General features: G+C 38.0%; 1 protein-coding gene across 4 annotated transcripts in view; it reads left to right on the top strand.

Moving 5' to 3' along the window:
- The first annotated feature begins 5,520 nt into the window (after nucleotides 1-5,520).
- VCAN (versican) overlaps nucleotides 5,521-26,285 on the top strand; it is a 103,679-nt gene continuing 82,914 nt past the window's right edge. The window contains exons 1-3 of one of the 4 annotated variants that reach the window (XM_016123176.2): nucleotides 5,521-6,100; nucleotides 18,925-19,000; nucleotides 24,391-24,768. In XM_016123176.2, coding sequence (XP_015978662.2) covers nucleotides 18,931-19,000; nucleotides 24,391-24,768 — 448 coding nt within the window. In that variant the 5' untranslated portion in view covers nucleotides 5,521-6,100; nucleotides 18,925-18,930. Of the gene's footprint in view, nucleotides 6,101-6,881; nucleotides 8,039-18,924; nucleotides 19,001-24,390; nucleotides 24,769-26,285 lie in introns of those variants that run through there. The other 3 variants (XM_036225502.1, XM_036225503.1, XM_036225501.1) reach the window with 3 other exon arrangements.

The raw sequence follows: 26,285 nt of genomic DNA, 5'->3' as shown, positions 1-26,285 counted from the left end.
TTGAGAGTAGAGTGGTGTTTGCCAGGAGCTGAGGAGTGGGGCAAATGGGGACATGTTGGTCGAAGGGTACAAACTTTCAGTTATAAGATGAATAAGCTCCAGGGATCCAACGTACAGCATGGTAACCATAGTTAACAATATTGTATTCTATACTTGAAAGCTGCTATGAGAATAGAGCTTTAATGTTCTCATCACAACAATAACAACAACAAAAAGGTAATTATGTGAGGTAAAGGATGTGTTAATGCACTTTATTGTGGTAAACATTTCACAATATATACATGTGTCAAATCATCACATTGCATACCTAAAACTTACACAATGGCATATGTTAATTATATCTCAAAGCTTGAGGGGAAAATGAGATAGATATTGTGTGAGGTGACATAGGCAGCCACCACCAGAGACAAAAAAAAAGGTAAAAAGTCCCCTAAGGTTTTGCAGAAGTCTGTAAATTCAATACTAGGTTTAAAAGCAATTTATATCAGGTTTATGATGGTTAAGAAGAAAGATAATTTTTAGCATATTATTCTTTTCTTGTTTTCTAATGCCTGCATTTGATATACTCAGTTCCAGCAGCCAGAAACCCCCATGTCCTTGGAATAATCAATTTCTCCAAGGTTTTTCTTGCTGGGATAACATTTAGTGCTTTCCTTCCATCATTCAACTTTGGTAGGATTTATCAGTTCTGGAATACTTTCAGAAACTTAAAGTGAACCCTAAGTGCATGTCATCTAACCAAATATTTTTATTATGGGAAAACAATAAACCCAATTTCTTCATATATGACAAGATTGATATCTGGGATTCAATGTTGATAGGATATGTGCATGGAAGAGATTTTCCAATAAAAGAGATAGATTTGTTGAGCTACCATTCTCCCTAATTCAAAGGACACATACTCAGAAATACTTTTTTCCCCTCTAAATTCAGTAGTCATTATGATGATCAATCATAACCTTAGTACTCTAATAAATTAATTTTTTATAGAGATTATAAACTCCTTCAGGATGGAAGCAATTCTTACCTATTGAATAATATGCCTAAAGCTTAAAGCAAGACACATAGAAGATATTCAATAAGTGTTAAATTGGACAAAGAAAATAGAAATAAAATTGTGAGCAATTCGTTCATGGTAAATATTTGTTGAGTCTTATGGATATTCTTCTCTTCTTCTTTCTTTATGAGTTATAGCAAATATTTGATCTCCTTTGAATCGCAGGGTTAAAATGTGTATTTTATGGCAAGAGCCTAGCATCCCTAACATTCAACTAGTCCCGATGGAACAAAGATGGAGTGCCTGCTTGTTAGTTATATACCCTGTTGTGATGCCTGCACTGGAGCTCTCCAAACATTCTTCTCACCGCGTAGGACTTCTTTGCTTCCTGTCTTGCTTTCCACCTTTCCTCACCAGAGACACCAATGATGCCATGTTGACTTTTTGCACCATCCATGGTGCTCTCATTAAGCTTCTGGTCTCTGAGTCTCATTGTACTCTAACTAAATAAGTGGAGTCTGATACTCACTGAAAATAAACAGCAACTGCAAAAGTTTTGCCTTTGAAGAAAGTCTCTGCGTTGTTCTCCACCCTGCCACATAGATTCTAAGATCTCTACCGCTTCCTTGTGTTCAGAACCAGATTCTTCATTTCGTCTTGTTTCAGTCAGACAAATGCTTTATAAAAAAATGACCTATATTTTTTCAGTCTGTGGAGAAGGAAAGAAAAAGAATTTGAGAGAGTGACTAAGAAGGGTACTAAGGTTGATACTATCTTTGATTCAATTTAGTTGGACTGCTTTATTTATGCCTTGATCTTTTTCTTTATAAAAATGATGGCATTTTTGAAACTCTGCTCCAGGCAGTCTCCCGGGGGTGACTGCAGATGTGCTGAGCCATTTGGCTGCCGTGTGGACCGAATCAGAGAGACTCTTTTCTCCCTCATGAAGTCATCTCCTCTCGGCAGCCCAGCCTTTCCTATCACTCCATGTTGGAACTTGGCTTTGGTTTGCATAGTTCCACCGTGATGTAGATGGGCTTCCAGTTAAGTCCAGAAGAAATCTGCCTGACCATGAACAGGACATTTACAGCAAAGAAAAAAAAAAACAAAAAAACAAAACAAAACTCTCGTATTCACAGAAAGATTTTACTGTATCATTTTGAGTTGAAGGTTGGGGAGTAAAGGCTCAGTATTTGATTTCTGGGAAAAATCAAAACTTTTGTGACCATTTAAATATTTCTCTATGTAATTCCTCTGAGTAATTTATATACTTCAGGCTGAAATCTATTGGGATTGTCACCATCATTGCCTTTTAGAGGGTTTTTAAAATACATATTTTAAAAGAAGGAAACAAAAACCTTACATTACTTCTACATTTCCTTAAAAAAATAAAAAGAGAATTTAAAGTATTGGGTAAAATGTCTGTTCCTAATCTAAAGACTCAAAAAAAAATTTTTTTTAAGGAAGCAATCTTGGAGGGTTGGTTTCCTTTTTCTAGGGTCTTTGAAATTCATTATAAATGCATTTTTAATCCTTCACATTCTTTCACCATCCAGAGAGAATATTTACTTGTGCCTAGGAGCAGCTAGATTGGGGACTTGAAATGTGAACTCTGTTGTCTGAATGTGGATGGGACTGAAACCTTGTCATCCCTAGTGCAGCAACAGATAATACCATGTCTCAGAACACTTCACCTGATCAATAAAAAAGGAGAAGACTGAAATGCGATCTCAAAGAACCTCAGAAGGAGGTTTAGATGAAGATAATGAAATTCCCTGGAGATCCATCTGCCAACTACACCTTTCTTCTCCAAGTCACTGGCTGGCTGCCCCTGACCTCAGCCAAGTTCCTAAAGACAAGATCAAGGCAATGAAGCAAGGCACATAGCTTCTGGCTCCTGGTTTCTTATGGGCACCAGTACTAGGACCGAAGATCTTGCTTTATCTACATCCTGATTGTGGAGTTTTACATACAGAATGTCTCAACTACAAGGACATAAGGGAATGCACAGGATGATATTTTAATCACTGTTTGATTCAGACGTGAGTGTAAAGAGCAAAAACTTTTGATGTTTTTTCAGACATGTGGGAATCAGAAGTAACTGCTCTCTCATTCTCTTTTTCTTAATAAAATAAGGAGTAAAGGAGTGAAGGAAGGGCAGGAGTGAGGGAGCAAGAAAGAAGTCCTCAAGAATAGTTACAGAAAAATAACACAGCTGCAGATGCTATCCTGAGTATACCTGGTATGCTTTCCTTTTTATTTTTTTCTCTATTATAGATAGCTAGAGGGGCAAATATGCCTTAGAGAAAGAAAACAGATATTCATGGATGTCATTTCATTTCAGTATTTGACAGCCTGAAGAAGTGTTATTTTTCTAAATAATAATGTTACAAGCCAAAATAAAGCAAAGGCATGCAATACATAGATTTTCAACATTGCCCATGTTCCAACTAGTTAAGTCAGACTAAGAAAGTGTCTTTGCCCTGTAGAACTACACGGTCAAGAGCTATAATGTCTATGAATGAACATTATAAGAAACGAAAAACATTGAAAGTCTAGAGAAACACATTTGACAAGATAAAGGAAAATATCTCAGAACATAAGGAGTATCTGGCCCATAATTTTTCATTGTATTCCATTGTGTACGTATGGCATTATTTATAGTAAATGTTAACTATAAACATTTTCTTGAAAACAGATATTAATCTGCTATTAGTTGGTTTCTGCTCTAGATATCCTTTGTAGAATTGTTTTACTTAATAGTGTTATAAAGGGAGAATAAGGTAATGGAGAGATAATAAGATTTTCAGGTTGTCAGATCTACCACTCAGAAAGTGGCCTTGGACAGACACTTAGATTCTTTGGTGCTCAACTAAGTCTACTCAAGTTTTGGAATGAAAATAATAATATATGCCTTGAAGTGTTTCAGAGAAAGGACTACACTAAGGACTAGGGTATAAATTTCAATAAAGATTGTTTTATTTCATTTTTCTTCATTGCTGAGTGAAGTTGATATGCGGAACACTGAAAAGATCACTGGACCAGGAATCAATAGTTATGTGCTGGTACCAGCTCTGCTGTTAATTATGGGACTTTATGAAAGTCACTTTTGGGGCCTTAATTTGCTTATCTGCTACATGTGGAGGTTGAAGTTTGATTTTTTGTGTGTGTGACTCTGTTATTCTAAATATTTAATGGAATAGAATTTCAATGTTAGGTATGATAGTATAATAACTTTACTAAGAATAAATAAATCATTTTGAAAGAAAACTAATTTCCACATCCTATAATAGTCATGTCATTGATGTAGCGATAAATAGAAAAAGAAAGATGCACTTTTTGAAGACTGAAATTCTGATGAACTTCCTACTGCTTATCACTTAAAAACTGATAGGATGCCACAATTTATAAAAGAAACATGCAAAAGAAACATTATAAATGTACACACTCAAAAGTCTAGTTACTACAGATTTTAAAGTATGAGCTTCAGTCAACCGACTCAGATGCAGTGTGAAAAAGAACTTTCTTGTTTAATTATCACTGTTCTGAGGTATTACGTTGGATAAAATTTTCTAAAACCAGAGAGAATTATGAAGATGCTTCCATATTTTTAGAGAAAGAATGTCTGCTATACATTTTAGTAATCTCAGCGTTAAATTGATGAGCACCTTGGACCTATTTTGTTTCATTGTATAAACCCATATTTGACTTCAAAGAAAAGAAAAACACAAAATCCCTGTTTCTAAGGGGGCAGAAATCCTTTGTGACAACTGGTTGACCCTTTGCTCTGTAAGGTCCTATTGGAAATCTTTTGTAACACAACGCATGGCACTCTTCCATGTGTTGATGCTGTTTACATAGTTGAGTAGGCCTGACTGAAAACAAAATGCACATAAACAGGAGTGATGATGGTTTCATTTCCTGACCACAAGGAAGGTGATTGATATGTCCAAGGAGTCTCTGTCACTCAGAAAAATTATTAAATACTTTACCAGGAGGGACACTTTGAAAGACTGAGGAAAGAGGAACGAAGAAAGTAAAATGGACTTATGTAGGTTTGTGTCAGAGGAAGAGGATCTGTTTGAATCCGACCAGGGAATTTCCTGTTCAGCCCTTTATTGCCAAGGTCTTTGTAGAGTACGCAACGACGCTGGGCTCCCCATTGGGCAGTTCCTGGGAAAGGCAGTGGAGAATTCTTATGCTTTCTCTCTGGGTCTCAGAAGGATCTAGTTTTCTGTGTCTCAGATTGGCAGAAGACTAGATCCTGGCACTTCCCTCAGATGGGACAGACAGGCTCTGGCCGCGTAAACACGCTGTAACCGAGTTCTTTGCTGATTTTAGAGTTTCATTTGCTCCCAAGAAGAACTGACGGTAATCGATTGTCTAGTGCTGGCCTGCCCCACAAGAGCCTGGGGGCTCGTTTACCCTAACCCAGAACTGGCAGCTCGCGGGGCGGGGAAGCGGGGGTGGGGAAGGGGTGGGAGGGCAGTGGTTTCCTTGCACACAGCGCGATGTTACTTAGTGAGTCGCTGAATGGGGAGCGCTGCTGTCCCCAAGCCGATTGGTACTTCTTGTCAGGAAGAAGCCGAGAGGTGGGAGTGCCTGGGGAGGGAGGCAGGCGGTCCCTACTGCAAGCGCGGGGAGCTGCCTTTCCGCCCCTCTGCCTGCTTTCCGAGCCTGGGCTCTTAGGAGTGGCTGAAGCTGCGGAGCGCTTCAGGAGCCTGTGAATGAACCCTCCTCCTCTTCCTCCTCCTCTTCCTCGCCGAGTCTCCTCCTCGGTGCTGACGGTACAGTGATATAATGATGATGGGTGTCACAACCCGCATTTGAACTTGCAGGCGAGCTGCCCCAAGCCTTTCTGGGGAAGAACTCCAGGCAGGCGGGCGCAACAGCCGCGAACATTAGGTGCTGCGGACAGGCGCTGGGACTGGGATCTGCGGCCAGCCCCGCATCCTCCCGCATTCTCTAGCACCGTCCCGCACCCTCCGCACCCTTCCCCAGGCCACCACGCTTCCTATGTGACCAGCCCGGGCAACGCCGAGCTCACTCGCGCAGCGCTACGGTGAATTGTTTCCCACAAACTGCAATAAGCCGCCTTTCAAGGTAATCACGTTTCTTTTGTTCCCCCTGTTTAAAAAAAAAAGACTTATAGGGGAAAAAAAGCGAGCTTTAAAGAAAAAGTACATTGCAATTGGTAGAAGGCTTTAATTAAGGCAAAGAGAACTAGCTATAAGGCGAAGTTAAGAAAATATATGCACTTAAAAGATGCAGGTAACTTTCCGAAGAACGTTTGGAGAGAGGAATACAGAGGGACCGTGGTGCTGAAAAAGATCCAGACAAAAGAAGTCTGAGGTGGGGTGGGGGTAGAAAGACTAACGGAATTGGGGGAAGGGAGGGAAGGGATCGTAGAGAACCTCTAGAAAAGTCGTCGGGTCTTGAGCTGAAGAGGAAGGGGGGCGGACCCCTGCCACCTTGATCTTTTTTTGTTGTTTTGTTTGTTAACCTGCTGAGGCAAAAGTTTGAATGGGGACTCTCAAGGCTTGCCCACACACAAGTCCCCCAAACCACTTCGGCTCAGGCCACCTGGTTCCCGGCCCCTGGTGTGTGGTCAGTTCCTTGCGTTCCTGGAAAGCTGCTCCGGGGCAGCTCCTGACAGGGCGACCCTGCGCCCCAGCAGCCGGAGACCTGCGCGGACGGGACCCCCTCAGCCCACAGGCAGTCTAGGAGGAGGTCCGGCTAGGGGGGGTGCAGGGTCCCCGGGCTGCGTCTCCTTGGTGACTTGGGGGCTGTCAAAGCTCTCTCGCGTTCCCCAGGTTCTTTTGTCCTGAGTGTGGTGAGCAGGGGCTGGCCGAAAAGGAGCAGGGAAGGGGGGTGGGGTTGTTGGAGCACCGCGGATGTCTGGGAGGCGCCTGGGCGGGAAAAGCTCGCTATGAACTAGCAAGGATGTGCAAGAATTTTATCTCACCCCGAAGAACGAAATGAAGGCTCTCGCTCGGTTCTCAACTAGCAAACCAGCGCTCAGAGCGCTCTCCAGACAAAGGTGGTGCGGAGACCCGGATCTATGGCCTCTAGGACCAGCCTTTTCTCCCTGGCCACAGCAATCCTCCTTTTCCTTGATCACTCCACCACCTCCCAGCTTTCGGCCCTAGTTGAGCAACTTTATTGGCGGGTCGAGGGATCGCGGAGAGCTTATGCCGGGAGCCCCGCGGGACGCCCTCAGCTGAGAGTCCCACCGCCCTGCAGAGGCGTGGGCGCTGTCGGGAGACATCCTTGGTGCGTGCGGACTAAGGGGTCATCAGGGCGGCCCCAACTCGCTCTCTGTGTCACTAGGCGTGGAACAGTCGGTATGTTAGGCAGCGCAAAGCGAGATAGAAAAATAGTGTCATAGCCTAAACTGTTTGCTGCGCCCCAGCAAGTCCTGCATGTCCCCGGTAGATGCTGCGGGAGGATGGAGAAATCTACGCGGAGCCTGGAGAGCTGTCCCCTGTGCGCACACCCACAGGCGAAAAGACAGTCTCTCCATCTGTGTCCCGTGTTTCATCTTTGTCTCCTCTGTTTCCATCTTCTCAGCCTTCCTTCCCCTCTCCCAGTCTCTGCTCGGTCTCTCTAGTTCCTGCGTCCCCTCCCCCACGCCTGACTAATGAATGGCTAGTGTGAAACCGGTGCCTCTTCTGCCCGAGGAGGCAGGCAAGGAGGGAGGAGCGAGGGAGGCGGTGCGCTCCTTGGGATCTGCCCTCAGCTGCGTGACAGATGTCTAGGAATAGGGAGTTTTGTGGCGGGTGTGGGCGCCCCCTGATGGAGAAATGCAGCACAGGTGGGAAAAAGACCGAGCCTCCTCAACGCAAGCGAGTGACTCACAAAGCTGGAGGACCCTAACTCCCCTTTAGTCGTTGGTTTTCGACTTCAAAATTTGCGACATAAACCTAGGGGTTTGGAGAATGAGAAAGGAGACCTTGTCTTTGCGAAGTTCAGAAGGGCCTTCTCCCGAGCCAGCCGGGATATGCGGCGAGACTGCAGCTTGGTGCACGAACAGGATTTTGGGTGAGGGACTTGATGCTCAATTTTGGGCGTCACTTTAAGAAAGATAATACAGAATGCCTTACTTTTGGAAATTTTACTAAGGCCCGTGACCACTTAAACCCGGTTCGAGGGCCCCGACCCAGGATATTACCAAAGAAGAGTCCCGGATCCAAAGTTTAAACTTCCTCAACTACACGACACGGGACGAACATGGAGATTTGGGAGGAGGGAGCCAGGAGGAAAAGAAAGAGAAGGGAAGGAGGAAGAATGGGTAAATGGAGGGAAGGGAAGGAAGAAAGGAATAGAGATGCGGTAGATGCACGCAAACAGCTGGGAGAGGACCGGCAAGGTTGATTTCGAGGTACTGGACTGAATTTAGCGTCTTGTTTTAAAATCGTTTTTAAATCCCACCAGCGACAACAAACGCAACTGAACCAGCGTGTGGGGACGGTGGCACTAGCCCTTAAAGCGGCTGGGGCAGGAGGCCAACCCCCTCCGCGCTCAGCTCTCGCAGAGTGTCCGCGCCGTGCGCACTTCGCAGCGCCGTTCATCAGCTGCCGCCACGTGGCCTGGAGCTTCAGCTCGCGGCCCGAGACGGGTGTGACTTCTTGGGCTCCAAGACAGCAACCCTGCGGAACCGGCCGTGAGCTCAGCCTGGAAACTGGCTGGGCGCCTCCTGGGTCCCCGCCCAGAGGCCAGTGGGAGGCGGGGCTTTGCTCCTCCAGCAGGACAGAGGCGGTGGAAGGCGGGGCCAGGCTCCTCGGTGGGGGGCCCGGCTCTGCTGTGGAGCCCCGCGGCTGCGCACCCCGCGCTCCCGCTGCGGGCTGCTGCTGGAGCTGACCCGACTTCCGTCGAGACGATGCTAAACACTCTCATTAAAAGACAAGTTTTTCTTTCTTTCTTTCTTTCTTTCTTTCTTTCTTTCTTTCTTTCTTTCTTTCTGTCTGTCTGTCTTTCTGTCTTTCTTCTTTCTTTCTTTTTCTGTTTTTGAGATGTAGCAGTTTTTGCCTTGCGACAAGGAAGAAGCAAAGATTTATTCTAAGCAAACTCTTTGTCAAAAAATGAGACGAGTTTTATCCTGTGCTCCATACATTGATGTTTTAAACGTTCAGCTCGGTTTAAAGACTTTTTTTTTTTTTTTTCAATTACAGGATAACCACCTTCCAGACCGTCATAAAGAGTTTGTCTAGAATGGCAAATGATTGTCGTTTTTGCCAGGGCTGACGGAATTCCATGAGCGCAAATAAGAATGGGACTGTGGACGTAGCTGAGGTCTCTGTGCATCAGGAGCCTTAGCTTAGGCCCGGCCCATAGTGAGAGCTCAACACATAATTATGAAATGACTGAGCTAGTGGCTTGGGGGAATGTGGTACAGATCAGACACTACCATTTAGAGTTGCATTTTAAACTCTCCTACTTCTTTGTTTTATCTTGGAAGAACAGGATTTTAATGATCTCTCCCGTCTTAAATTCTGATATCTAATTGATCCACTTTCTGGTTCGTTTTGACTCTTCAAAACTGTGATGTAAATTATTTTAAGTTCTGCTTGGAAATTGGTCAAATCTATCATGAAAATATTCATACAAAGTCCCAGAATAGGATGTTGTGAAGTTAATATAAAAATAGGAATGCACCACAGGAATCAACAACTAGTCTTCTGAGATAAAATGTTTTTACCAGTTTGGGCAGTGTGTAACTTGAAAAGTCAGAGCATATCAAGCAGAAGGTCATAGAGACTGACTTGTAGTTCTAAGCACTAAGTAAAGAAAGGAATATTTTAAAATTGTATGTGCCTGTCTTGACTAATACTGGAAAGGGTGCAATGGATTCCAAAGTGATTGAGCAATTACTTCCTCCAGCAGGAAGTCCACAGTCCTTAATCTTGTGGGTGGTGGTAAGAGGGATGAGAGTCAAGACCATCACTAAGGATTTATGTAAGAATTCAAAATTGTTGTTTTTTTTTTCTTAGTAGATAAAAAAAATTATTCCTAAATTTCCCTGCTTTTAAAAATGAAGTTTAAAAAGAATCCCCTTAGATTTATATATGTTTATAGACATAGGTTTCTTCTTTTACTCTGTGCTTACTAACTGGAGGGGAATGTTTCTAATATTCTAAGTTACCTATAGCTACACCCTTGTAAATTCTGTTTGAAAAGGACCTAAAAAGATAACTTAAGGCTGAATAGAATTGTTATTAAAGATACAGTCATTGTTTTGTCTTTCCTTGCATTATGCTTAAGTACTTTGTGGTTAATGATTGGTCACCAATTGAGCCTCAGAGCCTGTGAGAGCACAAACATCAACCAGTACTGTCTTCAAACAGTCATAAAACTAAGCTCTCTTTCCCTACTGAGGAGTAAACATTTTTGTTGACTTTATTCATAGCCAAACATCACTAGACACTGTATTTAAAATGGGGTATTGCCCTGTGACTGAGCAGAACTTCTCAAGATACATGGTTCTTTTGATGAAAAGAATGAATGACTGTAGTAAGCTATTATTTCACCACCCACCTAGAGAAACCAGTTAGGACTCACAAACCCTCATTGTTGGGGGTTACTAGCTCTGGTCTGAGACAACATGCTGATTGTGGCATAGGGCTGTTCTTTACCACAAAACAAAAGGCCCATGCTCTCTCTGGTTTGAAATCAGAATGAGGGGATGTAGAAATAAATGTCTTGGCCAAACTCCACTTTGATAAGTGAATTTTTGCCAGTTCCCTTTGGTAGCCAAGACTTGGTAAATTACACATATATTCACATATATATTTATATACACATATGCACACATATTCCCCAGGGATTTTTTTTTTTTCCATTTGTTTTTGATTCTGCTAAGTTCTTACTACTGGATGTGCCAGGAGTGCTTGTATTTTAGTGGTTAGTGCAAAGTATCTTTGTTTAATGTGTTTGTCAGTTATGTTTTCTGAAACTCCTCTGGAAAGATCTCTCATCTATTTAAGGGGTTTAAATACATACTTACATTGAAATTTACCACACACACACACACACACGTATATATGTATATAAATGTATATATGTATATAAACGTATATAACATTTACCTTATTTCTATTTATAAACATAATATGTAGGTTATAATCTTTTTATTATTAAATTATTGAATTGATATAACCTATAGTATATGTAGTAGGATGAGCAGTAGACTTGGCATCAGAAATCTTGAATTGCACTTGCCAGCTGTGAAAACCAGATTAAGACACAACTTCTAGACCTTTAGGGTCAAAATCTATTAAAATGGATATACAGTTATAAACATCCAAAGAGCGAATAACTATGGAAAGGCTTTTTCAAATGGAAAACTACACAAATAAGTGGCATTAATATATTATGTTTGTAGGACTCATATTGATTTAATTATATAATTTTAATGACAGTATTACATAAATCATGTATTTCCTACTAAGTGTATAAAATGAGTTAGATAGGGATGTATTGTTTTAAGAATTGTGTAGTTTCATTGATCAGAAGAGAGAGTCCAGAAATAGAGTGAAATGGATGTGAAAATTCAGTGGAAAAGAAGGATTATCCAATAAATGATTTATGGACAACGGATTGGTCCAGTCAAAGTAAGAGTGAATTTCCACCTCATTTCTTATTCTAAAATAAAGTTAAGATGGATCAAATATGAAATGTAGGGACTGATATTTTATAAAAATAATCAGAGGAAATGATGAGATTCTTAACATAATAAGCTAGGAGTAGAAAAACCTGTTCTAAGCAAAAGAGCAGCAGAAGCTGTTATAGAAAAGATTGACAGGTCTCACTAAATAACATTCAATTATTTACAGAAAAACAAATAACACATTTAGAAACTATCTGCAACATATGAGAGACAAGGAGCTAATAACTCTTGATATACCGATAAATTTTACAAATTAAAAACTATCCAAAAATGGCAAAGATGTACAGTCAGTTGGCAGAAAGAGAAATACAAATGTTTTTTAATAATGAGAAGTACATCAGCCCCATTCACAATTAAATAGTGATTAGAACAATAATGATATGCAATATCATTTTTTCATCAATTAGAGCAGTAAAGATAAAAAAGATAATTTGATGAAAATTTGTGTTGGCCAGGTTGTGGGAAAACTATATCTCTCATACAGTACTGTGGGAATGTAAATAGGTTTATCTTTTTGAAAAAAAATAATTTGGTAATAGCTACCAAAGATTTTTTACATGCATATAGCCTTTGACCCAGCAATTCTTCTTCTAGATATTATCATATAGGTATCGGCACAAAGGTCACTTAAGACAAATTGACAAGAATGCTTTTTGCAGCATTTTTTTCTAAGAGCAAAAATTTGGAAACACCTTAAAAGCTCATCATAAGAACTGGTGAAATAAAAGATTCTACATTCACCTAATGCAACACTATTCTGCTGTTAAAAATAACACAGGGAAACTGTATTGCTAATTTGAAATATTCCCCAAGATACATTGTATTTTAAGTGAAGAATTTTACATACACTAATGTGCCAAATAGTGTATGTAATATATGTCTAATTATGTTTAAAAAATGGGCATGTCCATTTATTCAACAAATATTTACTAAATGCCTTGGGCATTGGGCATTGTGGATATAGCGCTGAACAAAGTACCAAAGACCGCTCTCCTGGAGCTTATATTATGATGAGTAGAGAAAGACAATTCCCAAGTACATACATAAAATGATATGTGCTATGATGAAAATTGAGCATGAGGAAGGGAATAGAATACAGTGTATTTTCAATGGACTCTTGAGGAAGGAGTTTTCCAGGCAGAGAACAGAACAGTATTAAGAGGCAATGACATATAAAAGCTTAGCAAAGTCCAAGTTCAGGAATCCAGTCACAGATTAGTGATAAATTCACATAGCACCATTACTCTTGTGAAGTAAATTCATGAGACTTCATGTTTAAACCATGAGATTTCTCTGCATTACAGTGATTCGAACTGTGAAAAAGCACCCAGGAGCAAAGAGATAGGCAATGTTCATTGCATCTACTTTGTGGATGAGATGTCCTAGACAATCGGTTGTCTAGGGTAACTAATTCGAAGACTGGGAGACAAAACCACTGTGTCTGTGTCCTTAAGTCACCTTTTGCTCAGAAGGGCTTCTCCAAGATCAAGGAAGAATATTAAATATCTGTTTTCTAGAACCTTGGCTATTTCTCTGAGGCAGCCCATTCCTGAAATGACCCTTTTCCTTTCTGCAGACATTTCTCATGGATAGGAGTCATGTTGACCTTGTCTCTTCTATCTGCCAAGCAATTAAACAGCCTCAGTCAGCTGTGCCTTGATAATTCAATGACTTTCTCCTCTTCTCATTGACTTCACTGGAGTAGAAGGCTAAATATAGACCCTGGCTCTCCTATCTCCTAGGTCTTTCTATGCACACAGACTTGTTATCACTAACAGATTATGCTTACAAGACTGACAGGAAGAGTAGAAGAATGGAAATGGGGGGTCTGAGTGGTGCTGCAAACAAAAAATCAAACCAAAAAAAAAAAAAAAAGACTTTGGTAAGTTTTCATTTAGTAAAATCAAATGCCAAAGGCAGATAGTGTGCCTTACCAACCATGGGTGAAGCCTCAAGAAAATTAGGGAAATGAAATGAATTTTCATGGATCTTAAGTAAATGTTTGGGCTGATTTAAATGTATTTCAGGTGTTATTAGCCTACTTTCCCATATTCGTATGAGATTGTTGGCACGTCACTTGAAAGTGTGTTTCTGAACAGGAAATGATGGCATTGGTCATACATTTGGTATACAAACCTTCCTCCGAAGGGTCTACTCTGAACCTGGCACTGAGGAAATATTGTGAGAGTTAGTAAATTTAATACGATGTTAGCTCTGCCTTCCAGAAGCTTACTGTTCTTCAGAAGAGATAAAATATGTTACAAGTAATGATTCAAAGCACATAGCCATAATTTATAGGAGAATTTATTGTAAGTATAAAGTTGGGTACTGATTCTATAGTGGTAACCCAGGTTATAATTTTCAGATCCAAGAACTTCAAATGCTTTTCCTTTTACTAGTAGTAACAGGAAACCTGGAAAAGAACTCATGTAGAATGCCTGAATTAGTAATTTTAGTAATAAATATTGAGGAGAGAAAAAAAATGGCGTAGATGATAGAGGCTCTGTTCATCTCTCTGGAGACCAAATCAAAGTTGTGACAGAAACAAAGTGCAGCAGCAAGGAAAAATTGCCTGGAAACTTAAAGAACAAGCCATATAACTAGGGAGAAGTCCAAGAAAGCACCCTGCAACAACAGAAGGTAGAACGGGGCAAGGACACGGGACTGCCCAGTACCCAGCAGTTGAGTGAGACGGAGGCTGCGGCAGCAGCAGAGGCAGAAGCCTCTTAAAGGAGCTATGTCCCCAGATGGATTTTTGTGGTGACGGACCTGCTCACTCTGAGTACCAGTGCCAATCTGGCTGCATGTAGGGGGCACCAGGGACTTACAGGAAAACATTGTTGGATTGAGGGCTGAGATGAGACTTGCTCTGTACAGAAGTGCCGGTAGTATCCATTATTCCCTGTTGAGCAATCCCCCTTCCCAGTGAATGGATACAGTACCACCATAGCCGTGATGTCATCAGACTGGATAACAGAAGTCACTCTGCCCAGAGGATTCCCTGAAAACTTGTCTCCCCCAACTCAGGGCTCCACCCAAGCCACATCCTAAGATAGCCTCAGCAAGTCAGGTGCTCCTTGCTGAGTGGCACCTAGATTCACGTTGGAGGCAGCTGGCCTCGGTTTCTGGTGTGGCCTTCTGAGGCAATAAGCACAGCATCTGTGGATTGCTTGCTGAATCTTAACAGGTGTCCCCAGAGGGGGCTAAGTTTGACCTGCAGCTGAACCTGTCTCAGGACTGTGCCACTGGACACTGACTTCACAAATCCACACTAATAAGACCTGGAGACTTAGGAGCTTTGCTTAGTACATAGAAACAAACACAGAAAAGCAGCAAAAATGGGAAGACAAAAAGAAGCAGAAACCATATGAGAGAACAGAGATCCAGATATAATGGAGTCAAATAATCTAACAGATGCAGAGTTCAAAATACTGGTTATAAAGATGCTCAATGATCTCTTGGGAAGTATAGATAAATTCAGTGATAACTTCAACAAGGAGTTAAAAAGCATAAAAATGGAAATGTAAATTATAAAAGAGAACCAGTCTGAAATGAAGAACACATTATCTGAGCTGAAAAGTATATTAAATGGAATAAATGAAGGAGTAAATAAAGGGAATAAAGAAGAGGATAAAATGCCCTATCTATAGGACAGGAAAGCCACTCAGGACACTCAGTCAGAATGACAAGAAAAAAAGATGTCAAGACTATAAAAATAATTTAAGGAGGATGTAGGACACTATCAAGGCTCCAAATATTCATCTGATTGGCATAACTGAAGAAAATCAAGATATTAAACAACCGTTTGAAGAAATAATGATGGAAAACTTCCCTAACCTGGTGAAGAAAATGGACATAAAACCCCAGAAAGCTCAGAGAATTCCAAAAATTGGGGATCCAAAGAGGCCTACACCAAGACACATCATAATTAAAATGCCAAAAGTTAAATATGAAGAAAAAATATTAAAAGCAGCAAGAGAAAAACAAATAATTACACATAAGAAAAAACCCATAAGACTGGCAGCTGCTTTCTCAAAAGCAACTATGCGGGACAGAAGGGCTTGGCAAAAAATATTCGACAAGATGAAGATCCAGGATCTACAACCAAGAATAATTTACCCAGCAAAGCTATCATTCAGAGTTGAAGGACAGATAAAGAGCTTTCCAGACAAAAATAAGCTGAAGGAATTTATCACCACGAAGCTTGTATTACAGGAAATGTTGGAGGGACTTCTTCAAGAAGAAAAAACATGTATCAAAAACAGGAATAAAGAATGGTAACAACTACATTCCTATCAATAAGTACTTATATGGAAGAATTAAGTGCTCCAATCAAGGGATGGAATGACTGAAAGGATAAGAAAACAAGACTCCTACATATGAAAAGGAAGGAAATAGAAGAAGATATTGGTGTGATAAAACTAGAAGATATTTAAGTCACACAGAGAATGATAAACACTATATGATTTTACTTATATGTGGAATTTAAGGAATAAAAAGAACAAACTAATCAAAAACAGACTCACAAATATAGTGAGCAATTTGGTGATGGACAGAGGGAAGGGAGGTTTGGGAGTGAAGGGTTAAAGAAGTACAAATAGTAGCTGATGGATATTCATGGGGATGAGAGGCATGGCATAAGGAATACAATTAGCATAAATACATTGGCTAGGTGGAGGGTCAGGGGAGAGAGGGTGCAATTGGGGGAATCGTTTTACGGACTATATAGATGTCTAACCTATGTACTGTATACTTGAAACTAAATTTCAAAAAATAAAAAATAATAATAAATATCGAGTACTGAATACACTGTATATTGCTAACCTATATGTCATATGCATATTTCATCAATTCTCACAATTACTTCAATAATTAAGTACTACTTTTCACAGTTAAATAGCTCCTGAAAATGAGAGAGTTGGTAACTTACCCAATATCACAGACTATCAGTAGAGGATTCAGAACTTGAATTCAGGTCTATTTGACAGTAGAAACCAGACTTAACATTATACTTATAAACGTTTACAGAAAACAAAATTGAGAACAATTTTTCTTTAAAGATGATAGGAAATTATTGTTTATAAGTATAATTATAGAAAAGTTTCTTATTTGAATTCAGTTAAAACTCATGGAATGTATTTTATTTAATAGCATTTATGATACTACCTAAAATTTTATTTTATTTGGAAACTATAGAGCATGTCAAATTTATATCTTTATTTTTCCCTGAAATATTGTAATGGTATTGAGATATAAGTTTATACTTTCTGCTTGCTGTGGTATAAGAAATCCAGAAATGTGGAAATCTAATTTCTCAATTAGTATCTAATAACATTTATTAGCATATCCCCGTAATTATATAATAAATAATAAACTAAATTGTCAAGGTTAATTTAGGATCATCACCTGTATGCATTTTATTGTGAGCTATCAAATGGCCTATAGATGGCAAATAGATGTATAATGTATTAGGTTAAAAAAATACTCTTTAAGAAATATCTAGAATTTTATAACTTTGTTTTAGAGATGTTCTAATATTTAGTTTAAGATGTATAAAATAAAGCAATCGAATGGAGAAAAAATCAAGGAAAAAGAAATAGCTATCATAAATTATGAGATTGAACTTTAGTGCAAATTGGAATTGAATTCTTTGAGCATTTAGTTCTTTTCAATCTAGATTTCCTTAATAATACAGAATTTAAGTATTTCTAAGGAAAGTGTTAGGAAGTTATTTAGGGCACTGACTCAAATACGTGACAGTTAAGATGCCTTCAACTACAAGTAACAAAAAGCCCTGATTTTATTGGATTTAAATAATAAAGGAATTTATTATCTTATATAAAAAGAAGTTCCAAGGGATGGCCCTCCCTAACACTCAAGGACTTAAGCTGTTTCTCCTGATTCTTTCTCAGCTTCATGCTCAGAGGCTATCTTAGAAACAACAGTTTGAGAAGAAATAGCCTATCATGACAAAGTGCAGTGAGGGAAAGCAACCATCTCTTCCTTTTTCTTCTTCTTAAGATGAATATACCTGTCCCGGGAGCATCCTCTTTAACCCCCACAGAGATCCCCTCACATCTCATTGGCCAAAATTGCATCGTCTATTTATTTCAAAACCGACTATTGGCGGAAGGAATGGAATATGTTAAGAATAATCAGGAACACCCCTTGGGATGGAGTTTGACCCAGGCTTCTCTAAAGTATATAGCTGTTTGAAGGCGGGTAGACACTAGAATGGAATCAGAGTTTTATTGGAAAGGAGAAAGAGGGATGGCTACATGTAGCCAAGCAACAAAGGCTATTATAGAATAGTTCTAAATGTAGCTGAGAAGGGAACAACTATGGAGATCAAATACTCTTTTGCAGTTCTTCTGAGATTGTTTCTGGTTTCTAGATGGTCCCCAACACTGGTACTTATCCTCCTCATAATTACAGCTGCATAGAAATTTAAGCTGGAAGGAACCATTCTGAGTCCCAGATTGTTAAATGTCTTCCCCAAGACACAAATAATTAATGATAAAGCCATGGCAAGTTTTCTGTACTCTCAGAACAGATGTTTTCTTTTATTCTTTACCCTTTAGAACTGTTGGAATGACTTTAAAACTCATGGCAAGCATTGGTCCTTTTTTTATAGTTAACGGTTCCTTATAATATATTTATTTTGATGCTCAGTCTCCTAGAAGTTAAATTGAGTCTGTGCTCTAAAAACCCCGCCAAAGTCCATATTCTCTGTTTTGATACCATGTGCATGAATCACCAATGGGTTCCTCTTCACCTCACATTTGATGCAAATCCTTTTCTTTCAACATCTCTTCCTATTGCTTTCCTATCTTCTCTTATTCCATCTATGACCAACTTCTCATTTCTAAATAGACTTTGCGGTCACCCTTCTCTCATTGTGCCAGCTCCTAGCCACTAGTTACTTAGGCTGCGGTCTTCATTGTTTTTTTGTTTGTTTGTTTGTTTGTTTGTTTGATTTTTCAGCCTACCCAGCTGTAGTTGTCTCACACATCCATATTGTTATATGTCCCAAAATTGTGTTCTGAGATTATTTTGGTAACTAAATAATCATTGGGTGAGAGTCAAACTAATAATTTAAGTACTGGGACAACTTCTATTGCAAGTTCCCTCCTGTTTTTACAAACCAAGAGGAGCTGTTTATACTCTTGTACTCTTGTACTCACTGTACAAATAACTTGATTTATGGCCCACCACAAACCTGAATGCTTATGATTTACTTTATATTTTTCTTCATTTCTAGGACAAGATGTTGATTAATATAAAGAGCATCTTATGGATGTGCTCTACCTTAATAGTAACCCATGCACTACATAAAGGTGAGTGTGGTAACAATTTCTTTGGTGCTAAGTGAAATAAAATTTTACTTACTGGGACATGGAATGGCAATATGGAATCATTAGAATTAAGGATTAATTTTTGATCTATTCAGTACTGAAAACTTTTCGCTAAAATGTTATTAGGCTTAAAACAGTGGCGTTAAAAAGTCAATCAAAACAAACTAAAGAACAGGATGCTAAAGGAGCAAGAAGGCTTTCAGTAATTTCCCAGATAACTTTCAAACTATGCAAAAAGACTCATATAGTTTTCCCTTGATATCCACCGGGGAATCCTCCTTTCGTATACATGGGGGATTGGTTCCAGGAACCCCGATGGATACCAAAATCTACAGATGCTTAAATCCTGTATATTAAATAGTATAATATTTGCATGTAACTTGTGTACATCTTCCCATTTACTTTACATCATCTGTAGATTACTTATAATGCCTAACACAATGTAAATGCTATACAAATAGTTGTTATAATGTATTGTTTAGGGAATAATGACAAGGGGAAAAAAAGTCTGTACATGTTCAGTACAGATGGAACCATCATAGGCTGAACTGCAAAGTACACATCAGCAACCACATAACATTTAAAAAAATTTTTTCAATGTGGTGTTGGTTCAATCTGAGGATGCAGAATCTATGGATATAGAGGACCTACTGTATATGTCACTGGGCACATTTTTTTATTTTCTTTAATACTACTCAAAGACTTTCCTATAAAAAAGAAAGACTATCAAACCCTTGAGAGGCTAGATATTTAAAAAAGTCAAGAAGATAAATAGAAGCCTGACAGCCAAGTTTTTGTGCATACCACCCTTTTTTCCTCTCTCTTTTAAAGTAACTGGGTAAGCTCACATGCACTGTTTTTCTTATTTTTAAACTGTATGTCCACTGAATGAATGTTTTATAATTTCAAAGTTGCGGACTATGGTCCATGAAGAGCAATAGTGTGTGGAGCTTCAGTGATCTACTATCTAGCGTGCCTCTCCAGCATCAGCTTCTACTTCTTTTCTCATACACACTCTATGCTTCAGCCTCTCTGAAATAATTTGCAATTCCATGCATAGACTTTCATATTTTCTATATTTTTACATGTAATTTTTTTCTGCTTGGTAGTTTCTTCTCTTGTTCTCTACAGTTCTATTTCAACTCATTCTTCAATACTCAAAGTTTAAGTATCATTCCATCTATTCATCCATCTATTCATTCATCCATCCACCCTTCCCCCTCTCCATCCATTCATTTATCCTTTGGCAATATTGTTTGAGTACCTTCTATATGCCAGGATTTATTCTAGATATACAGGATATATACCAGGATATACAGGAAATCCATTGTCCTGAATTTCATTAGTTTTATGAGACAGGCAATAAACAAGTAAACAATGCAGGTACTTTCAGACTGGTGAAAATAAAGCAGAGTGATATCGTAGAGAATGGCTTGGGTCTGGAGGGAAGTGGTAAGGCTTCTTCAGAAAGAACAATTAAACTGAAATGTGAATGACCTAGATGGCTATCAGAGTCTAGGTTTAGGCAATCTGTTAACAGCCCAGAAGCTGTCTTCATCAGCATTTACAGGAAGTAAAAGTGAAGGTCACAGAGAGGAAAGGATAACAATGTCCAGTGAAGAAGAGGGACATAGAAAAGAGATATAGAAAAGGGAGTTGGTTTGAGTGGGTAGTAATAGAAAGGGAGTTACAGAGAAAGTAATAGGAGAAACTTGAAAGATAGGGCAACTATCACTCCACTTAAAACAAAGTTTAAATTTTCTACTCATAACAAGGAAAGAACTCACATAAGAAAAATGAAAGAAAAAAACATGTTTATGGTGTTCATTGGCAGTATTTTAAAATAGTGATAATAGCTAAAAATATTGAGTAATTTCTATTCATTAGGCCTCGTTCTAAGTATTTTGCATAGTTCACTTTTTTTTTTTATCTTAACTCTCCAATGAGACAGATGCTTTTATTCCCCCCATTTGTCAAATAAGAAAACTGCAGTATCAAGGGTTTGGATGCATAGTTAATGTAGCAGGTCATACAACAATTTACTGATGGAGCCTGGAGTTGAACCCAGGCGGCTGGGCTCCATAGTCCATGTTCTTAACCACTATATTATACTTTATTGCAAGAATCAAGTTCTTTATAAACCTATGATCACAATTAAGAAATGTAATTGGTTGTGGCTAATTTCATAAGAATTTATTTTTTTCATATGAGGGACAAAAGTTGAAAACAAAAGTCACCTAAAACAGATTTGCTAAGTTCATAGGGGAATACACAGCAATTTCTTGTTGTAAGTCAGCACAAGTACTTTTCATCTTAAGGTTTTCTCTGTTTATTCTTAGGCACTAAAAAGGTCAATAAATAACATTACTGAACAATTTGTCTACTGATTATTGGCTTTATTTTAATGCATAAAGAGCTCTTTGCTTTAACAATACCCAGTATATTATCTCTCTTTGACTTAGTTATTTGTCTATTTCTCTAATATTAATAAATAGATTCATGCACAGTCATGAATAAATAAATGAACAAGAGAATGATATTTATTATTTGAGAGAGTGATAAATTCCCATACTCTCAATCTGATGTTTATTTGGCCAACATCTGTGTGAGTGTGTGTGTATGTGTGTGTTTGATCAAATTATATAGATGGAATTTATATCATTCTTGCTCTGTAGAATTTACTGACAGAGAATGAAAGGTAATAATTCGTTTTTAGTGATTTCTCCCTTATTGTACTCATTTAGACCACGAGTCATATGATGGGAATGGTGAACTTTTTGTTAGCATTCATTTTTATTAGTTGTATTGTCAGAGTTTCAGAAAAGTTCTTGCAGGTTTTTTTTTTTTTTTTAAGCATAGTCTATAAAGATTATCCTCTGAACTACTAAATTTCTTTTTAAAAATATTTAGATTCTGCAAACTTAGTTCTTGTGACCCAGTGCATTAAGGCCCAAGATTTCATATACGAAAGACCTGACCACAGAGCTTTTTGTTAATCCAGGATTCTACTTGAATATATATATCCAACCAAAGCTTTAAATTTTCTTGTATCTGTGAACATCCAGAACAATATATAACCTTGGGAAATTTACATTTTGATATCATTTTGTTCTAATATATCTTCACATTACAGCACAGTTATTGAGCAATGCTCTAAATTTCTGAAACCTCCCAATTAGATAGATTGGGCTGAATCTCATATCTGCCCCTACATACCTAAAATTGTGAAAAGAACTATAATTTAGTAGTAAATATTAAGAAATTGGAAGTCATTTATCTTAAACGCATTTTTAAGAGATGGTAAAGGATCTCATTGAGGTTGATGATAAAGTTGTTTATTTTCCGTTAGAAAAAAATCAATATTTTTGGTGAAGTCAATCATTTAAATAATTTTTCAGGAAGGAAAATGAGATTTTCTAAAACATATGATGAATGTAAATTAGGAGATTTTTAAATTATAGAATTTTCGCCCCTTCCCTTCTCAGGACCCTTATTCTTGACCCCTCCCCCCAAAATTGTTTTGTCATCATTTTCCTAATGGGGTCTAAACTAAAGGATTATGAAACAAGTAAGGGTTACTCTCTGGGAGTCCCCCGTGGACTCTGAAGATTTATTTAAGAGATCATTAAATTACTAAAGATTTTAATTCAGATAGCACGAAATAGGAAGGGATATAAATAGGAGAGGTGTAGACTTTAGAAAGGAGCTAAAACTAATTTAGGGACAGAAGAAGAACCTAATAAATACCAAAGCTGAAAGATTCCTTAGTTAAGTGCAAGAAGACAAGTGTTCTGGCTCAGGTCTGTCACCAGCCAGCTGCAAGCTTGGGTGTCATTTCCTCTTAGCGGAGCATCTTAGTAAGGGCATGGACCAGTTTCACTTGGAAGATGAGCTTTAAGTAAGAGAATTTATTTTGTAAGCCAAGGAGGACATTAAAAATTGAATTATTCCCTTGCTATTATATTCCAAGGTGCCTATTGTTTTAGTAACATTTTAATTAACTTAGTACAGCTAATAGCATGCTTTATTTTCATTTAATCTTGTTAAATGCCTTAAATCTTGCTTTGAACAAGCTATATATAGATTACCAAAATGAAGAAATTCATGACAGCAATGGCCATTATAAACTTGGAATGATTAGTGATTTCTGTCATAAACATAGTTAATATAATACTGTATAATTATTTCAGATATATTTGTATTACATGAAAGGTTTTATATGTCAGTCTTTTTAAAGTTAAATTTACACTTTAGTTATAGAGAATATTATTTTCTTAAAGAAAAGAATATTTCCATATCTTTCTGCAGTTTTCAAAATGAATTATCCCCAACTGAATCCACAGGGCTATCTTAACAAATCTATATCATTTCTGATGCATATATATTACCAATACTTTTGACCACTAACACACTAAGTGTTAATATCATTCTGTTAATTAAAAATCATTATTTCAGTTCATGTAGAAGATACTATTAACTTGTTCATCATATTTTTATGAAGTGGAAGTTGTTTGTGTATTTTCTTGTTATCGTTACCAAAATATTGTCTAACCAATGAATAGACAGACACTGGAAGATGGGGTGGGGGAAGGAGGCATGTGGATTCCTGTAATAATGAAAGAACATTTCTGTGCATTTAATAGTGTTAAATTGTATTCTTTCTCATTAAAAGTTTAAGGGCTTAAGGAGAAAGACATTCTAAAGTCTAATACTTTAGGAGGGTTAGGTGAACAGATGCCAACTTTCCCCTCAGGATATAATCTAGAGGTTACGTTTCACTGCAGTGATTGCAGCGGGATTTGTCCTTATGATGAAAGCCTTTGATTCAAACACTGAACCAAAGAAGTTTCCTTCAGGTGTTAGACTTACCCCTGCTCCAGTCTACTGAAGTACTTTTTTTTTTAATTTTCACTTCCTCTCTGAATTTTCTTTTCATTCCCTCTAAGGTAATGTGGCAGTTATCTTAACACGTTTTTCGTCTTGAATTGTAGACATAAACTCATCTCTCAACTACTCTTTCTAACATTGGTCTAGTCCTTTAAACTTGCATTGCTGATTCTAGTCTCCTTTTGCCCTTGATTGCTTGCCTTCCTATAGGTGCCTTATTTTATCACTTATTTTGTTTATGCTAAACACTAAGCTACAATGAACATCAAATTTCTGGTACCTAAAATGAGCATTATTAATCCCTGTCTTTATTATAAAAGTCATTGAAATTATATACTCTTCCCTGTATATAAAATCATTCTCATTATTTCACATATTGAAGATGTAACAAACTTCCTGTAAGGGTTTCTTATTCATTCACGTATTTAATAGACTCAGTTTGTGATTTTTAAAACTGTTAATTTGGAATTTTCTCTTTCTTCCAGTCAAAGAGGGAAAAAATCCATCTGTTAAGGGCTCCCTTTCTGGAAAAGTCAACCTTCCTTGCCATTTTTCAACCATGCCTACCTTACCACCCAGTTACAACACCACCAGTGAATTTCTCCGAATCAAGTGGTCTAAGATTGAATTGGACAAGAATGGAAAAGATTTAAAGGAGACTACTGTTCTCGTGGCCCAAAATGGGAATATTAAGATTGGTCAGGGCTACAAAGGGCGAGTGTCCATGCCTACACATCCTGAGGACGTGGGTGATGCGTCACTTACCATGGTCAAATTATTGGCAAGTGACGCGGGCCTCTACCGCTGTGACGTCATGTACGGGATAGAAGACACACAGAGCACGGTGTCATTGACTGTGGATGGTAAGACTTTTGGAATCTGTGAAAAGGTAGTATAATGTGATACCTGGTTCAGAAGTGCTATGAAACAGTACTTAAAAGTAACCATTGTTCAGGATTTGAACAAGTGGAAAAACATCAGTCATTCCCAACTGTCCATGTCTATCACCAAAAATAAATTGTTATTTTTTCAGGGTCAAGGAAGGTGACTTCTTGTGCAGCAATTTCATTGATTTAATGTAGTAAAGTACAGTTCATATACTGGAAATAATGAATACCTCAAGATGTGGTACATAGTTCAAGAATTATTACTTCATTATTGAGACCTATTAAGGATTTTCAAGACTGTAAAGGCTAATCTACATTTTGTTTTTAATTTGATATGTGTGTATGCACACATACATACATACATTAAAGCCCTTTTCCTTTATTTTCACTCTCCTTGTGTGATTATTACATTCTTTGAGTTTACTTTTAAGAAATATAAATTCTAACTTAACTTACATCGAAGAAATAAAGCACTTAGTAAGTACCGTGGCACATATCACAGTGTTTTAAAAAGGCCAAGGCTCAATAAACATTTGAATTGGATGAAGACAAGCGCTCAGTAAATTTTCTTACAGGTTAATGCACTAGTTGTTATCAATTAAGTCTAGCAATGAAACATTTTAGTTTCAGCTTCCTTTTAGTGGTGGTTTATATGTCATTTGAATTTAAGTTAGGAGACAAAGCAAAGAAAAATTGTTTTAATTGGGTACACACATAATGCCATAGCTCTTGGAAGCAGAATATTTTGGCAAGTTATTAGGCAAAATTATACTACCCAAACATGATGGAACAGATTTTTCTTCTAACCTTCCATTTCCCTACAAAATATTTACCTTTCAGAAATATATACAAAGGGCTTTATTGAAACTCTTTCTTGTGTAGCCAAAAGGAAATACTTTGAATTTTAGATGCAACAAATTAATTTTCTGTATATCCTTTTACATTCAGATTCCATTGTTCTCTTCCATAAATCTGTCTTTATGTTGTCCAGGCGTCCACTAAATATCCTGGGCTCTTTGCTCTCCTAACTTTTTTATCATTTATTTTAGTTAGCCTAGAATTGTTTTTTGTTTTACTGATATTTCAATAGATAGATAGACAGACAGACAGACAGATAGATAGTAGTGTTGGATACATACTATATCAATTTTATATAAAAATATATAATATGTAAATATAAATATATTAAATATATATATTTAAAATTCCTAAAGGAGTTTAAACACTTTTTACAATTTTCATCATTAAAGAATTAGCAATGGATTTGCCCCTTGCTCCTCTGAAACAATGAAAATCCTGTGCTTAATCTCCTTAGCCCCATGAGGTCTTCAAATTATCCCAACAATCACAGATACTTGTACAGACTGATATTCTCTGCCTTGGTCATGAAGGTCCCTTTGTGCCCTCTTGCTGCCAGTCTTCCCAGCACATGGAAGAAGACTATTTGAAGCTTCAATTAACATAAGACTAATTTAAAACCATTCAAATTGTTG

The sequence above is a fragment of the Rousettus aegyptiacus genome, unplaced genomic scaffold, assembly GCF_014176215.1.
Source record: "Rousettus aegyptiacus isolate mRouAeg1 unplaced genomic scaffold, mRouAeg1.p scaffold_m13_p_8, whole genome shotgun sequence".
Classification (NCBI taxonomy): domain Eukaryota; kingdom Metazoa; phylum Chordata; class Mammalia; order Chiroptera; family Pteropodidae; genus Rousettus; species Rousettus aegyptiacus.
This window is presented reverse-complemented; position numbering and strand designations above follow the sequence as displayed.